Source organism: Bubalus kerabau, chromosome 8 (genome assembly GCF_029407905.1).
Source record: "Bubalus kerabau isolate K-KA32 ecotype Philippines breed swamp buffalo chromosome 8, PCC_UOA_SB_1v2, whole genome shotgun sequence".
Taxonomy (NCBI): Eukaryota; Metazoa; Chordata; class Mammalia; order Artiodactyla; family Bovidae; genus Bubalus; species Bubalus kerabau.
This window is the reverse complement of record NC_073631.1, coordinates 23291254-23307610: the sequence shown is the minus strand read 5'-3', so window position 1 is coordinate 23307610 and position 16357 is coordinate 23291254. Positions and strand designations below refer to the sequence as shown.

The 16357-nt window shown below is 39.0% G+C and overlaps 2 protein-coding genes across 5 annotated transcripts in view; one reads left to right on the top strand and one right to left on the bottom strand.

Annotated features, from left to right (window-relative positions):
• LOC129658961 (taste receptor type 2 member 1-like) overlaps positions 1-16357 on the bottom strand; it is a 175813-nt gene that overhangs the window by 104933 nt on the left and 54523 nt on the right. The gene's annotated exons all lie outside the window — the stretch shown is intronic.
• Positions 1-16357, top strand: part of VWDE (von Willebrand factor D and EGF domains) — a 56038-nt gene that overhangs the window by 23046 nt on the left and 16635 nt on the right. Inside the window, 4 exon segments of the mRNA XM_055589636.1 lie at positions 1020-1154; positions 4916-5080; positions 5635-5757; positions 11240-11404. Coding sequence (XP_055445611.1) covers positions 1020-1154; positions 4916-5080; positions 5635-5757; positions 11240-11404 — 588 coding nt within the window.

The following is a 16357-nucleotide window of genomic DNA, read 5'->3' as shown; positions in this document are numbered from 1 at the left end:
TATGTGATACACTTCATATTTATTTTTTCTTTTTTGTCCTCCCGTAAGAGAATGTAAGTATCAGGAAGGCCAAGACTATTTTGTTTGTGATTATATCTCCAACATTTAGAATAACAGCAGAAAAATAGAAGTTGCTGTGTAAACATCTGAATATATAAAAGAATATTATTTTCTAAATTTTCATAAATATTTTAGAACTCTAAATACAAATAGCAGGATTTTTATATCCTATTGCTTTTAAAGTTATATTCACATAGATCTTGACAGTTCTTAAAGGATTCAATGACTTTATGCATTTATCTTTTTTAATAGATAATGCATTTATCTATTTTAACCACTAGATCTTACTGATAGAGATAATGAATAATCTTACCATGACCAGAAGGAGAGAAATACCATAAGAAGGTCATTTGACTCTGACTGATAAAGAAATTATTTTCTCCTACGACTGAGAAGTATACCTAAGATTATGGTAGCAAGTACGATAGCAATAATACATAAAAATAGCAACAATACTGGGACAACAGCATGCACAAAATTTGATAATTCTTTCCTAAAACTTATGTTAAGAATTGTTTTTTAATTTAATACATTGCATTGCTAAATATATTATCTTATTACAAGGGCATTTTTTCATAACCTATTTTTATAAGAGCATTTTTTCTGTAATGTGTCTCTATGACATAAACCAAATGGCAAAAGCAAAACATACGCAAGGTGGCAGTAATTTGTTAATACTTGTATTATTTGGTATCAAGTATTAAAATATTAATTAAACCTGTATAATTGGACACTGATAATATCTGTAATGCTATTTCTATTGGCTGAATAGTAGGTAGTACTTCTTTTAATACTAGATTACTGTTAACATGTAACTGTTTAATTAATGTGCTAAATAATATTGGGGATAGACTTTAAAATATTATTTTACATATGCTTTTAATTTTGGCCTTGAAAATAATTTTTTCTGGAGTTAAAGAAAATATGTTCTATTTTTTTAATCATTTTTTTCTGAAGACAAGGTTCCTGAGATTATAGAACTTGAGAATGCTGGATTCTGTAATATTTGAAAATATAACTGTGTGATGGTGAGAGTTTTTGGTCAAGGCTTCAAAGAATCACCTTCAATTAAATGTGAAGTTACTAAACTGAAGGTATGTTAATTATAATGTCAAAAACAATTAAGTTCATGAGTTATTCAGGTTAATTTTCTTTAGTTTGGAGTATCAATTAGCAACATAATCTCAAAGGATGTCATATCCTCAGAGAGCTGAACAGGAAAACTGTTAAGTTGCTTAACCATAAAGCTTCTCCTGTTTTTTATCATTTTTATTGAGGCATTAGCTCACTATTTCAGTCTCAATAAAATATTAAAATAATATCAAATGATATCAGCGTCTTTATTGAAATGTAAAAACACAAAGAATGGAGGTCATTTTAATCGAAGACACTTTGCTTAAATTATAGGATTTCGAGATATGAACAATTCCCTTTTACAAACCAAAAAATTAGGAATAATTGTGCTCATCCTTTATATTTCCCTTATTATGGATTTCATATGGGAAAATTGCAAAAAAAAAAAAGTATTTTTCTTTCTTGAAGCCACATAAGACAGACATGGTCACTCAGTTTTAATATTAGTGCATCAAATTATACTTTATTTTTGATGATATTTATATGATCTTCCTTTTATTTGTGGAATTTTAAAGAGCATTTTAAATTTATAAAGTACTTATTACATTGGGTAAGCTAGAAGCTTACAATAGTAAATCATAATTTAGCATTTTTTTTTACTTTTCTCTCAATTCATTCTGAGATTGAGAATTTAAGGAGGAAATAACTTTTGTATGTGTCTTTGTCAAATAGTTATACGTAAGAGTTATGCTTATTGCAAGATTTTGAGTAGAGCCTTTCCAAATGAGCCATGAAATATTTTAACCTCAGTGAAATAATAAGACGTGTAATAGAAAATGTAATATATATTATTTCATTCACTTTAGTGTTGCTCACGGAAGTTGTCATTATATTGTTCTTGGCAGAATAAACCACGTTATCATCACATCATATCACATCACATCACATGTGATCATCACACTCCAATTAAGTCATCTGATGAGAGAATTTTATAGGTTTATATTCTCTTGGAAAGTACATTTTGTTCTTTCAGATATACTTTTTACTGTGATACTTCTTCTCATACTACTTCCCTCCTCCAAATATCTGATAAAGAGTATACTCTGGAATTCTCTAACTCTATACAGAACTATAGAAAAAAAAATATATTCATTAACAAGAATCAAAATTACATACATTAACTTTTCTTTCTCACACTGTTTAGAATGTTCATGTATTTTATTTGTAATACTGTTGGATTTCTTTTTATAGTATTTGTATTCCACTTTGAATTTCCTTCACACTCTGGTTGATTTTAGTTATATACTTATTTGGAAGGTATGTGATATATTATCGTGGTTATAATAGTTGATGCCATACAAGAGGTATACACTGCAGAGAAGTGTCACTTTCTTCTCATCCCTGTGTTCCTCTCCCCATTGCTCCTTCTTTCCATCCTGTTCCCATCCATTTTCCAAAAGTATCCATTGTTTTTTTAGTTTATTCTTATTGTATTTCTTTTGCACAGAGGAGAATGTAAATTTCTTTTTTCCTATGAATGGTAGCATAATACAGATGTCCTTTTTTACTTTTGCAGTAGTTATTTTTAACAAGTTTTTGTCTAGAGCTCCATCCACCCAGTCATTTTCTTCATTCACTCTAAAAGCGTCTAGGACTTTACAGAACCCAATTTTTAAGAACTGGATCACTTAAGTGATCCAGAATTAAGAATCCCATCACTTACTGATAGGATTAAACCTAAGTTGCTATCCTAGAAACAAATGACCCTTCATGATCCAGCTATTGTCTGTTTTTCCAGGTGTGAACTTCCTGTACTCTAGGAAAATCCCATGCTTTTTCCTGCATTACTGTTTTTTCACATGGTATCCCCCTCCAGGCTTCCTAAATTGCACTCATCTATTTCTGCTCCCAGTATCCAAAAGGCAGTCTCCTTTTTCACTTTCAAGAGAAGTGCTGTTCCTTTTTTGAAGCCTTCCTTGGCCACGCTAGTTAGACTTAGCAGCTTCTTTCTTTCATTACACCTTATTTGAATCTTGGTTATAACAATAAGAAAGTATTTTGTTTTTCTTTCCTCTGTGATCTCTTTCTTTTAGAATGTTCTCATTCCATATGAAAGAGAGTGAGTGTTAGTCACTTAGTTGTGTCTGACTCTTTGTGACTCTATGGACTCTAGCCCACCAGGCTCCTTGGTCCATGGGATTTTCCAGGCAAGAATTCTGGAGTGGGTTGCCATTCCCTTCCCCAGGGATCGAACCCAGGTCTCCTGCATTCAGGCAGACTCTTAACCGTCTGAGCCACTAGGGATTCCATACAGATGCTCACAAAATACTGTTGAATGGAAAAGAAAGAGAACCCTGTTTATTCTTCATTTGGAGTAGGCTTTCTAAACAGAAGAGTGGAAATAACCCCTGTATTCCTGGTCATTGCCTGGAGTCTTGTTTCAACACCCAAAACCAAAACAAGAGTCCATACATCCATCTAAGTGTCAATATCATGACTACCCTCTGATGATTGTTGTCCTCCCCCTCTGCTGGAAGGGAACCACTGATTTATCTGCTAGGCCAGACTGTACACAGTCCCTTAAACATGGACATGTGTTATGGGGCTCACTCTTTCAGCAAGATAGCTTCTGCTAGCCACAGACTAGTATGTTCTTGCTTTTTTTTCCCTGCTGACCTGTAATATTGAAACATCAGTATACTCCTATTTCTGAGCCCTTAAAAACATTCCAAGGCATAAACTTTTTAAATATCTGAACCTAAATTTTAGTAATAAAATATATCCTTTTTCTGTGTTGTTACATACCAGAACGTTATTCTTTCTTTACTTCTTTAGATACCAATGCAATTCAATACTGAAAATAGTATTTAAAGTTTAAGTATGATATGACGTTGAGTTATTAAATGTGGTGAATTAGTTAGAATTTATTTCGTTTTAAGTTACATAAATTGAACTAGCTTGAGCAAAAATGATATTATGAGGAAAATGCATTTTTCACAAAATCCCAATAGGAACCTGACTGCTGAATTCTCAGGAAAAAAAGAATTAAACTTGGGACTTAAACACCATGAAGACTCAGTTTGTCTGCATTTGTATGTGTGTGTGTATCTGTCATGGTCCTGCTTGTCTCTGTTTGTGAGCTTCATTTTTCCCTTTCATTAGGTATTACCTTTCTCCAAGTAGTGGTAAACATGGCCATCAACAGCTCCATAGCTTTTTATCTTGTAACTCAAGCTTCCAGGCTGGCTTAACATCCTCTATGGTACGAAGTTAAAACATCTGAAGTAAGCATTGGCATAGCTTTGGTCCACCTATGGACCAGTCAGATGTAGTCAAGGGAGGTGGGTCATGTAAGAAAAAGAGAAGCCCTTTGAAAACCATGTATATGGAGGCAGAAAGGATGGTTTCAAGTAGAAGATGGGATCAAGAGAAGTGAAGGATTTTCTGGGTAGAAAACCAGTCTGCTATGTGTCAACTACATAGTCAAAAATGTTTCTTCTTGCTACAAAAGTCATTACTTGGGATCCATTATTTATGGCTAATATTGGTAAGTTATTTGATTTGAACCCACAAGAAGTGTGTGTCATTAAAAGCAATTTATATCAAATTAGGATGCATATGTATTCTGAATAAAACTGTCAATGTCAGTTTTATTTCTTCATTATGCATTCCATTATACCAGGCACATATTTTAAAATTTATATTTTGGTTATATGTAACTCACTGGCAAAGCATTTCCATGATCTAACAGAGGTTAATTGATTTTTCATTACGCTTTCAGTTTAATAGCAGTAAATGGGTCCTTGAAGAAGCCCTCTACACATACACTGTTTTTCAAAACAGCAGGACTGTTGATTGTCAGTTGCCCGCTGATGTTCAGCAGTCTAGTACCATAGATATGATGGGTGAGAAACCAATCATGAAGTGGCAAATCAGTTCTAATGAGGTGGATGAAACTGGAGCCTATTATACAGAGTGAAGTAAGCCAGAAAGAAAAACACCAATACACTATACTAATGCATATATATGGAATTTAGAAAGATGGTAACAATAACCCTGTGTACGAGACAGCAAAAGAGACACTGATGTATAGAACAGTCCTATGGACTCTGTGGGAGAGGGAGAGGGTGGGAAGATTTGGGAGAATGGCATTGAAACATGTAAAATATCATGTATGAAACGAGTTGCCAGTCCAGGTTCGATGCACGATACTGGATGCTTGGGGCTAGTGCACTGGGACGACCCAGAGGGATGGTATGGGGAGGGAGGAGGGAGGAGGGTTCAGGGTGGGGAACACATGTATACCTGTGGCGGATTCATTTTGATATTTGGCAAAACTAATACAATTTTGTAAAGTTTAAAAATAAAATAAAATTAAAAAAAAGAAAAGATATCCTCATATTTATAAATAAAATGTGTATGTATTAAAATTTCATAATGAATTTATAATATTATACTTAGAACAAATTATCTGATTATAGAACTACATATATCTTGCAGGTATCTAACAATGGTTATAGGTTCAGTAATCCCAAAATAATCATCATATATGATGGAGCTTGTCAAGTTTGTGGTCTCTATGAAACAGACTTGTGTACTAGATCAGATCAGTCACTCAGTCGTGTACAACTCTTTGCGAACCCATGAATCGCAGCACGCCAGGCCTTCCTGTCCATCACCAACTCCCGGAGTTCACTCAGACTCACGTCCATCGAGTCAGTGATGCCATCCAGCCATCTCATCCTCTGTCGTCCCCTTCTCCTCCTGCCCCCAATCCCTCCCAGCATCAGAGTCTTTTCCAATGAGCCAACTCTTCCCATGAGGTGGCCAAAGTACTGGAGTTTCAGCTTTAGCATCATTCCTTCCAAAGAAATCCCAGGGCTGATCTCCTTCAGAATGGACTGGTTGGATCTCCTTGCAGTTCAAGGGACTCTCTAGAGTCTTCTCCAACACCACAGTTCAAAAGCATCAGTTCTTTGGCACTCAGCCTTCTTCACAGTCCAACTCTCACATCCATACATGACCACAGGAAAGACCATAGCCTTGACTAGACGAACCTTTGTTGGCAAAGTAATGTCTCTGCTTTTGAATATGCTATCCAGGTTGGTCATAACTTTCCTTCCAAGGAGTAAGCGTCTTTTAATTTCATGGCTGCACTCACCATCTGTAGTGATTTTGGAGCCCAGAAAAATAAAGTCTGACACTGTTTCACTGTTTCCCCATCTATTTTCCATGAAGTGGTGGGACCGGATGCCATGATCTTCATTTTCTGCATGTTGAGCTTTAAGGCAACTTTTTCACTCTCCTCTTTCACTTTCATCAAGAGGCTTTTGAGTTCCTCTTCACTTTCTGCCATAAGGGTGGTGTCATCTGCATATCTGAGGTTATTGATATTTCTCCCGGCAATCTTGATTCCAGCCTGTGTTTCTTCCAGTCCAGTGTTCCTCATGATGTACTCTGCATATAAGTTAAATAAGCAGGGTGACAATATACAGCCTTGACATACTCCTTTTCCTATTTGGAACCAGCCTGTTGTTCCATGTCCAGTTCTAGCTGTTGCTTCCTGACCTGCATACAAATTTCTCAAGAGGCAGATCAGGTGGTCTGGTATTCCCATTTCTTTCAGAATTTTCCACAGTTTATTGTGATCTACACAGTCAAAGGCTTTGGCATAGTCAATAAAGCAGAAATAGATGTTTTTCTGGAACTTTCTTGCTTTTTCTATGATCCAGCGGATGTTGGCAATTTGATCTCTGGTTCCTCTGCCGTTTCTAAAACCAGCTTGAACATCAGGAAGTTCACGATTCACATATTGCTGAAGCCTGGCTTGGAGAATTTTGAGCATTACTTTACTAGCGTGTGAGATGAGTGCAACTGTGCGGTAGTTTGAGCATTCTTTGGCATTGCCTTTCTTCGGGATTGGAATGAAAACTGACCTTTTCCAGTCCTGTGGCCACTGCTGAGTTTTCCAAATTTGCTGGCATACTGAGTGCAGCACTTTCACAGCATCATCTTTCAGGATTTGGAATAGCTCAACTGGAATTCCATCACCTCCACTAGCTTTGTTCGTAGTGATGCTTTCTAAGGCCCACTTGATTTCACATTCCAGGATGTCTGACTCTAGGTCAGTGATCACGCCATCGTGATTATCTGGGTCGTGAAGATCTTTTTTGTACAGTTCTTCTGTGTATTCTTGCCACCTCTTCTTAATATCTTCTGCTTCTGTTAGGTCCATACCATTTCTGTCCTTTAACGAGCTCATCTTTGCATGAAATGTTCCTTTGGTATCTCTGATTTTGTTGAAGAGATCCCTAGTCTTTTCCAGTCTGTTGTTTCCTCTATTTCTTTGCATTGATCACTGATGAAGGCTTTCTTATCTCTTCTTGCTATTCTTTGGAACTCTGCATTCTGATGTTTGTATCTTTCCTTTTCTCCTTTGCTTTTCGCTTCTCTTCTTTTCACAGCTATTTGTAAGGCCTCCCCAGACAGCCATTTTACTTTGTTGCATTTCTTTTCTATGGGAATGGTCTAGATCCCTGTCTCTTGTACAATGTCACGAACCTCATTCCATAGTTCATCAGGTACTCTATCTATCAGATCTAGGCCCTTAAATCTATTTCTCACTTCCACCGTATAATCATAAGCGATTTGATTTAGGTCATACCTGAATGGTCTAGTGGCTTTCCCTACTTTCTTCAATTTAAGTCTGAATTTGGCAATAAAGAGTTCATGGTCTGAGCCACAGTCAGCTCCTGGTCTTGTTTTTGCTGACTGTCTAGAGCTTCTCCATCTTTGGCTGCAAAGAATATAATCAATCTGATTTCAGTGTTGACCATCTGGTGATGTCCATGTATAGAGTCTTCTCTTGTGTTGTTGGAGGACGGTGTTTGTTATGACCAGTGCATTTTCTTGGCAAAACTCTATTAGTCTTGCCCTGCTTCATTCTGTATTCCAAGGCCAAATTTGCCTGTTACTCCAGGTGTTTCTTGACTTCCTACTTTTGCATTCCAGTCCCCTATAATGAAAAGGACATCTTTTTTGCGTGTTAGTTCTAAAAGGTCTTGTAGGTCTTCATAGAACCATTCAACTTCAGCTTCTTCAGCGTTACTGGTTGGGGCATAGACTTGGATTACTGTGATATTGAATGGTTTGCCTTGGAAACGAACAGAGATCATTCTGTCGTTTTTGAGATTGCATCCAATACTGCATTTCGGACTCTATCGTTGACCATGATGGCCACTCCATTTCTTCTGAGGGATTCCTGCCCGCAGTAGTAGATACAATGGTCTTCTGAGTTCAATGCACCCATTCCAGTCCATTTCAGTTCGCTGATTCCTAGAATGTCGACATTCACTCTTGCCATCTCTTGTTTGACCACTTCCAATTTGCCTTGATTTATGGACCTAACATTCCAGGTTCCTATGCAGTATTGCTCTTTACAGCATCAGACCTTGCTTCTATCACCAGTCACATCCACAGCTGGGTATTGTTTTTGCTTTGTCTCCATCCCTTCATTATTTCTGGAGTTATTTCTCCACTGATCTCCAGTAGCATATTGGGCACCTACTGACCTGGGGAGTTTCTCTTTCAGTATCCTATCATTTTGCCTTTTCATACTGTTCATGGGGTTCTCAAGGCAAGAATACTCAAGTGGTTTGCCATTCCCTTCTCCAGTGGACCACATTCTGTCAAAATATCTTCACCATGACCCGCCCGCCTTGGGTTGCCCCATGGGCATGGTTTAGTTTCATTGAGTTAGACAAGGCTGTGGTCCTAGTGTGATTAGATTGACTAGTTTTCTGTGAGTATGGTTTCAGTGTGTTTGACCTCTGATGCCCTCTTGCAACACCTACGGTCTTATTTGGGTTTCTCTTATCTTGGGCGTGGGGTAGCTCTTTACGGCTGCTCCGGCAAAGCACAGCCATTGCTCCTTACCTTGGATGAGGGGTATCTCCTCACCGCTGCCCTTCCTGACCTTCAATGTGGGATAGCTCCTCTAGGCCCTCCTGCGCCCACGCAGCCACGGCTCTGGGTCACTCCTCTCGTTGCCGCCCCTGGCCTTGGGCGTGGGGTAGCTCCTCCCGGCTGCCGCCCCTGACCTCAGACTCTGGGTATCTCCTCTCGACTGCCCCCCCCCGACCTAGGATGCGGGGTAGCTCCTCTCGGCCGTTCCTGTGCCGTCGCAGTCTGGTACTCTCAGTCGCTGCTCCTGACCTCGGGCTTGGGGTAACTCCTCTTGGCCGCCGCCCTTCAGGCATGGGGTCCTCCCGGCTTCTGCCCCTGACTTCGGACGTGGCGCGCCCATCGCAGCCGCCTGCGCTATGGTGCGCCCATTGCAGCCGCCAGGTATGTAACTTTTCCATTATTTTCACATTTGCATCATAGCTTTTTCATTTCCTGTGCTGCTGGAATATTAATGTAAGTTTTCACTTTCATATCACAAATACTAATAGAGAAAAGCCTTCTTCAAGGTTATTCAAGATTAAATCAAAATTGTTCTTCTGCCTATAACTCCTGTTAAAATGGCTGAGTTTCTGCTTTAAAAATTTTGAAGTGACAGGTTTACTCCTGAAACATCAGAACAAGAGGTTCAGGTTGAATTTCCTTTCCTACATACATTTTTAAAGTAGTAATAGTGATTTTCCAATAAACTGCTGCCTTATGGTTACTTTATCTTCTTTGTGGCAAGTGACATGCATTTAGACAGAGTTTGTAAAATGTGAAGGTAACACTTTCAAAGGGAGTTTCCTGTGGCCGCTAAGCTCATTGAACCATGCAAATATCTACCACTTGCGGGATAACAGAACAGCACAGCCTGGGCTGAAATTTCTCACCCATATCCTTTTTAACCTATATCCAGTCCACTAGGCTTCTCAACAGGTTTCTTTTCTATGTCAGTTGCTGATTTAAGTGATACCATGTGTGTAATATCACCTGGCTCTTCAGAACTAAGAAGCATATAAAATAGTTTTTTTTGTTTGTTTTGTTTTTTTATTCTTTCCTTTCTTTTTTTTTTAAATTTTATTTTATTTTTGACATGACTTAGTGACAGAACAACAGATACATTATGTATCTGTTGTTCTGTCACTAAGTCATGTCTGACTCTTTGTGCCCCCATAGACTGCAGCACGCCAGGCTTTCCTGTCCTTCACTATCTCCCAGAGTTTGCTCAAATTCATGTCCATTGAGTTGGTAATACTATAACCACCTCATCCTCTGCCTCCCTTTCCTCAGATTTTTAAAATTTTCTTCTTGAGATTAACAATCAGATCACATCAATAAGAAATTTGTTTTTGAGAAGTCGTTTGATTTTCTTTCCCTCCAAATATTACATTTCCATATGTCCTGAAATAATTACTCTTCAAATGTTGTTATTCACAGTTGTTTTAACCTCTTGGGGCTATTTTGTTCTCATTTTTGTGCAGTGTTCCAAGTGATGTCAAGGAGATTTGGTAGAATGAGCAAGTTTATATATCCTGGACAAAATTTGATCTTCTTCCCAAGTTAAAAATGATTTCTACATTTATGATTATTTCTTTGCATGTCAGCATCTCTCTCCACTATTTGTGTAATAGCATCCATTATCAAGTATGGATGACTATGCCAGGGATCTAGTTTAGTCTTGCCATGTTTAAAGGACTAGTGGGCTCCTGGAGGAAGGGAGAATAACTATAAACCAATCTGATTCCTAGATATGCAGGGGAAAAGAGTCTGTTTTTATTTGTAAATAAAACACTTCCTGTGTGAGTTTAGCAGTAAAAAGATAGAAAGAAAAGTGATGCTTTATTCCCATGTTATTTATAAATTGTTATAATTGTACAGAGGTACAATTATATGCATTTTCTTATTCCTTTCATATTGATCAGTTCCATTAACACGTAGAGGAAATTTTTTGTTTTCTAAGATGCATTTATGATCAGAATATACAAAAAAATGTTTTCTAAAGTGAAAAAAAGTTTGCTAATCAATACAGACTTATAAATTGCATTTGTTGGAATCATCAACATATATGCTGCTTTCTTTTATGTATTGTGTATTTTTTTTTCCTAAACACTAACTAGTTGTATCTTGATTGGTGTTTTCCTTTTAAAAAAATCTCCATTAGGAAAATGTTTGCATTATCAATGGACTCTGCTACATTGAAGGGGATAAAAATCCTACCAGCCCTTGTTCAATTTGTAGACCTAAAATTTCAAAATTTACATGGTCATTTTTAGAAAGTAAGTTATTCTTTTTAATCCAAATATTTAAAAACAATTTAAAATCATGGGTTACATAAATGTTTTTTTAAGATGAATACTGTGTAATTTAGGATTTTTCTTAATTGCATAATTTATTTTGCTGCAAGGAAATATAAGATGAAATGTTTTCATTATATATAATCCCTATGATTGTAGTACAATAGATATGGGATTTTTATTTTAATATGTAATAAAGAACACAAACCCAGCGCTATTCTGTGACATTCTGAGCATAATATTGGGTATGGATGATTTCTGGATGCTTTGTTCCACCTAAAAAAACTACCCAAATTATAGTCATGTACCATATAATTTCTTTACTTCTTTAAATATAGCCATGTATGATTCGACATAGGTGTTTCTCACATTCTCTTTTTTAATAAGGCCAGGCATCACAAAATACAACAAGATATAATTACTCCTTGGTCCCATGTAATTTTATCTAAGGAGTCATAAAGCCTTATATTTACATAGTGCTTTGTAATGTCACCATGTACGTTATTGAATGTGCAAATTTCATTACTGTGTTAGACCATATGAGTCATTGCTCAGGTGCAAGACTTGGGATATTATGGGAAGACAGTATAAATGTGGGGAAGAATTTAGTGAAAGAAATAAGAGAAACACAATGTAACTTCTGAATTGGTGTCTGTTTTTAATGGATTTGTTATGACTGATTCATCATAAATTCACAATGTTCAAAGATATAAGGGGCATTGAATTATCTGTTCCAAGACCCCCATATTGAAAGGTGGAGAAATTAAAATCAGTCAGTATTATAAGGACATACAGGGGAAGTTTAGTTCAGTTCAGTCGCTCAGTCGTGTCTGACTCTTTGTGACCCCATGAATTGCAGCACGCCAGGCCTCCCTGTCCATCACCAGTTGCAGGAGTTCACACTCAGACTCACGTCCATCGATTCAGTGATGCCATCCAGCCATCTCATCCTCTGTCATCCCCTTCTCCTCCTGCCCCCAGACCCTCCCAGCATCAGAGTCTTTTCCAGTGAGTCAACTCTTCGCATGAGGTGGCCAAAGTATTGGAGTTTAAGCTTCAGCAACATTCCTTTCAAAGAAATCCCAAGGCTGATCTTCAGAATGGACTGGCTGGATCTCCTTGCAGTCCAAGGGACTCTCAAGAGTCTTCTCCAACACCACAGTTCAAAAGCATCAATTCTTCGGCGCTCAGCCTTCCTCACAGTCCAACTCACATCCATACATGACCACAGGAAAAACCATAGCCTTGACTAGATGGACCTTTGTTGGCAAAGTAACGTCTCTGCTTTTGAATATGCTATCTAGGTTGGTCATAACTTTCCTTCCAAGGAGTAAGCGTTTTTTAATTTCATGGCTGCAGTCACCATCTGCAGTGATTTTGGAGCCCCCAAAAATAAAGTCAGCCACTGTTTCCACTGTTGCCCCATCTATTTGCCATGAAGTGATGGGACCGGATGCCACGATCTTAGTTTTCTGAATGTTGTGCTTTAAGCCAACTTTTTCACTCTCCTCTTTCACTTCCATCAAGAGGCTCTTTAGTTCTTCCCTTTCTGCCATAAGAGTGGTGTCATCTTCCTATCTAAGGTTATTGATATTTCTCCTGGCAATCTTGATTCCAGCTTGTGCCTCATCCAGCCCAGTGTTTCTTATGATGTACCCTGCATACAATTCAAATAAGCAGGGTGACAATATACAGCCTTGATGTACTCCTTTACCTATTTGGAAACAGTCTGTTGTTCCATGTCCAGTTCTAACTGTTGCTTCCTCACCTCTTCTTAATATCTTCTGCTTCTGTTTGGCCCATACCATTTCTGTCCTTTATTGAGCCCATCTTTGAATGAAATGTTCCCTTGGTATCCCTAATTTTCTTGAAGAGATCTCTAGTCTTTCCCATTCTGTTGTTTTCCTCTATTTCTTTGCATTGATTGCTGAGGAAGGCTTTCTTATCTCTCCTTGCTATTCTTTGGAACTCTCCATTCAGATGCTTATATCTTTCCTTTTCTCCTTTGCTTTTCGCTTCTCGTTTTTTCACAGCATTTGTAAGGCCTCCTCAGGCAGCCATTTTGCTTTTTTGCATTTCTTTTCCATGGGGATGGTCTTGATGCCTGTCTCCTGTACAATGTCATGAACCTCTGTCCATGGTTTCTCAAGAGGCAGGTCAGGTGGTCTGGTATTCCTATCTCTTTCAGAATTTTCTACAGTTTATTGTGATCCACACAGTCAAAGGCTTTGGTATAGTCAATAAATCAGAAATAGATGTTTTTCTGGAACTGTCTTGCTTTTTTGATGATCCACCAGGATGTTGGTGATTTGATCTCTGGTTCCTCTGCCTTTTCTAAAACCAGCTTGAACATTAGGAAGTTCACAGTTCACGTATTGATGTAGCCTGGCTTGGAGAATTTTGAGCATCACTTTACTAGCATGTGAGATGAGTGCAATTGTGCGGTAGTTTGAGCATTCTTTGGCATTGCCTTTCTTTGGGACTGGAATGAAAACTGACCTTTTCCAGTCCTGTGGCCACTGCTGAGTTTTACAAATTTGCTGACATATTGAGTGCAGCACTTTCACAGCATCTTTCAGGATTTGAAATAGCTCAACTGGAATTCCATCACCTCCACTAGCTTTGTTCATAGTGATGCTTCCTAAGGCCCAGTTGACTTCACATTCCAGGATGTCTGGCTCTAGGTCAGTGATCACCCCATCGTGATTATCTGGGTCGTGAAGATCTTTTTTGTACAGTTCTTCTGTGTATTCTTGCCATCTCTTCTTAATATCTTCTGCTTCTGTTTGGTCCATACCATTTCTGTCCTTTATTGAGCCCATCTTTGCATGAAATGTTCCCTTAGTATCCCTAATTTTCTTGAAGAGATCTCTAGTCTTTCCCATTCTGTTGTTTTCCTCTATTTCTTTGCATTGATTGCTGAGGAAGGCTTTCTTATCTCTCCTTGCTATTCTTTGGAACTCTCCATTCAGATGCTTATATCTTTCCTTTTCTCCTTTGCTTTTCGCTTCTCTTCTTTTCACAGCATTTGTAAGGCCTCCTCAGGCAGCCATTTTGCTTTTTTGCATTTCTTTTCCATGGGGATGGTCTTGATGCCTGTCTCCTGTACAATGTCATGAACCTCTGTCCATAGTTCATCAGGTACTCTATCAGATCTAGTCCCTTAAATAGTCTTGTTTTTGCTAACTCTATAAAGCTTCTCAATCTTTGGCTGCAAAGAATATAATTGATCTGATTTCGGTGTTGACCATCTGGTGATGTCCATGTGTAGAGTCTTCCCTTGTCTTGTTGGAAAAGGGTGTTTGCTATGACCAGTGCATTTTCTTGGCAAAACTCTATTAGCCTTTGCCCTGCTTCATTCCATGCTCCAAGGCCAAATTTGCCTGTTACTCCAGGTGTTTCTTGACTTCCTACTTTTGCATTCCAGTCCCGTATAATGAAAAGGACATCTTTTTTGGGGTGTTAGTTCTAAAAGGTCTTGTAGGTCTTCATAGAACCGTTCAACTTCAGCTTCTTTAGCGTTACTGGCTGGGGCATAGACTTGGATTACTGTGATATTGAACAGAGATCATTCTGTCATTTTTGAGATTGCATTCTAATATTGCATTCCAGACTCTTTTGTGGACTATGATGGCTACTCCATTTCTTCTAAGGGATTCCTGCCTGCAGTAGTAGATATAATGATCATCTGAGTTAAATTCACCCATTCCAGTCCATCTTAGTTTGCTGATTCCTAGAATGTTGACGTTCACTCTTGCCATCTCCTGTTTGTCCACTTCCAATTTGCCTTGATTCATGGACCTAACATTCCAGGTTCCTATGCAATATTGCTCTTTACAACATCAGACCTTGCTTCTATCACCAGTCACATCCACCACCTGGTGGTGTTTTTGCTTTGGCTCCATCCCTTCATTCTTTCTGGAGTTATTTCTCCACTGATCTCCAGTAGCATATTGGAGAAGCGCGCCGGCTGCGACGGACCCGGCAGAAGCGTGCTGAGAGGAGCTACACCCAATCCGAGGTCAGGGGTGGCGGCCAAGAGGACCTATCCCAAGTCCGAGGTCAGGGGCGACAGCTGAGAGTGCCAGGCTGCGACAGCGCAGGAGCGGCCAAGAGGAGCTATCCCACGTCCGAGGTCAGGGGCAACAGCTGAGAGTGCCAGGCTGTGACAGCGCAGGAGCAGCCAAGAGGAGCTACCCCCAACCCGAGGCCAGGGGCGGCGGCCGAAAGGAGCAACCCCACATCCAAGGAGCGGTGGCTGCGCGGTCACAGGAGGGCAGAGAGGAGCTACTCCACGTTCAAGGTCAGGAGGGGCGGTGGTGAGGAGATACTCCCCGTCCAAGGTAAGGAGCAGTGGCTGCGCTTTGCTGGAGCACCCGTGAAGAGATACCCCATGTCCAAGATAAGAGAAACCCAAGTAAGACGGTAGGTGTTGCAAGAGGGCATCAGAGGGTAGACACACTGAAACCATAATCACAGAAAACTAGTCAATCTAATCACACAGACCACAGCCTTGTCTAACTCAGTGAAACTAAGCCATGCCCATGGGGCCACAGAAGACGGGCGGGTCATGGTGGAGAGGTCTGACAGAATGTGGTCCACTGGAGAAGGGAATGGCAAACCACTTCAGTATTCTTGCCTTGAGAACCCCATGAACAGTATGAAACAATATGAAAAGGCAAAATGATAGGATACTGAAAGAGGAACTCTCTAGGTCGGTAGGTGCCTAATATGCTACTGAGATCAGTGTATAATCATAAGGGATTTGATTTAGGTCATACCCAAATGTTCTAGTGGTTTTCTCCACTTTCTTTAACTTCAGTTTGAATTTGGCAATAAGGAGTTGATGATCTGAGCCACAGTCAGCTCCCAGCCTTGTTTTTGCTGACTGTACAGAGCTTCTCCATCTTTGGCTGCAAAGAATACAATCAATCTGATTTTGGTGTTGACCATCTGGTGATGTCCATGTGTAGAGTCTTCTCTTG